At 36.3% G+C, this 1,227-nt stretch overlaps 1 protein-coding gene across 1 annotated transcript in view; it reads right to left on the reverse strand.

Annotated features, from left to right (window-relative positions):
- Positions 1-884: 884 nt before the first annotated feature.
- The window catches only part of LOC111088950 (enolase 4-like), a 5,270-nt gene continuing 4,927 nt past the window's right edge, over positions 885-1,227 (reverse strand). Inside the window, exon 5 of the mRNA XM_022400377.1 lies at positions 885-890. Within this exon, the coding sequence (XP_022256085.1) occupies positions 885-890 (6 nt within the window). The remainder of the gene's footprint in view (positions 891-1,227) is intronic.

Here is a 1,227-nt window from a genome sequence, read left to right on the forward strand (position 1 = left end):
CTGTGTCACTGATGTAAATCAAAAGAGCAAAGGTACTAAAACTGAGCCCTGAGGTAACACAATTGTGACATTAATTGGATAAATCGGGTGGAAAAAGTTAGGCATTGTTTCACTGTGATGAAAATGTCAATTGTATTTGTATTTATGACTAGGGTTAACTGCCGCTGTTCCTGAAGTTCAAATACTCACCAGACAGAAGGTAGCTAATCAGTAGCATCCTATTTTGTGATATCGCACGGGCTCGAACCCGTCAGCCCTGAAATCAGAGCTATGCCACAGCGTCAGCCTCCACCGTAATGGCAAATATTATACACAGCAAGAAAACAGAAATAATTCAGATTTGTTATCTCTAGAAATGAGTAATACAAGTTAAACTTGCTGATTCCATAGTATTCAGTCTGTGGCTAAGAACTAAAACATTTTTAGAAAGACGTAGAGGTTAACTGGATGTTTATTGGTTATTAAAGCTTCTGTGATTTTTCTTAACGTAACAAATCAAGATTTTAGTAGTCTAATTTATAATAAAGTTATACTAAATTAGTTTAATTGGCCACTTGAAGCCCAACATCCTAAATTGTCAATATCACTTTTTTTATTACTTTTATTTCAAAATAGTTTGTTTCGGAATTTCGCGCAAAGCTACTTAAGTTACGGTCAATCCCACTATTCGTTGGTAAAAGAGTAGCTCAAGAGTTGGCGGTAGGTGCCTTCTCTCTAGTCTTACGCTGCTAAACTAGGGACGGCTAGCGCAGATAGCCCTTGAGTAGCTTTGCGCGAAATTCCAAACAAACCAAGTCTGTTGACCGGTTACTTTCCCTCTGGTCAGTAGCTCGAAATTATGAACGGCGGCAGGTGGATTTTGCCATAAATAGAAATAGTTTTCCTTAAGCCTAAAAGATTAAAGAAATGTTATGATTTATATCATTCTAAGTTTAATCTTCAGAAATAGGTGGCGCAGTGTTGAGTTTTTCCTTAAGCCTAAACGATTAAAGAAATGTTATGATTTATATCATTCTAAGTTTAATCTTCAGGAATAGGTGGCGCAGTGTTGAGTTTTTCCTTAAGCCTAAACGATTAAAGAAATGTTATGATTTGTATCATTCTAAGTTTAATCTTCAGGAATAGGTGGCGCAGTGTTGAGTTTTTCCTTAAGCCTAAACGATTAAAGAAATGTTATGATTTGTATCATTCTAAGTTTAATCTTCAGGAATAGGTGGCGCAGTGTTG

The sequence above is a fragment of the Limulus polyphemus genome, unplaced genomic scaffold (assembly GCF_000517525.1).
Source record: "Limulus polyphemus unplaced genomic scaffold, Limulus_polyphemus-2.1.2 Scaffold4843, whole genome shotgun sequence".
In the NCBI taxonomy this organism is placed as follows: domain Eukaryota; kingdom Metazoa; phylum Arthropoda; class Merostomata; order Xiphosura; family Limulidae; genus Limulus; species Limulus polyphemus.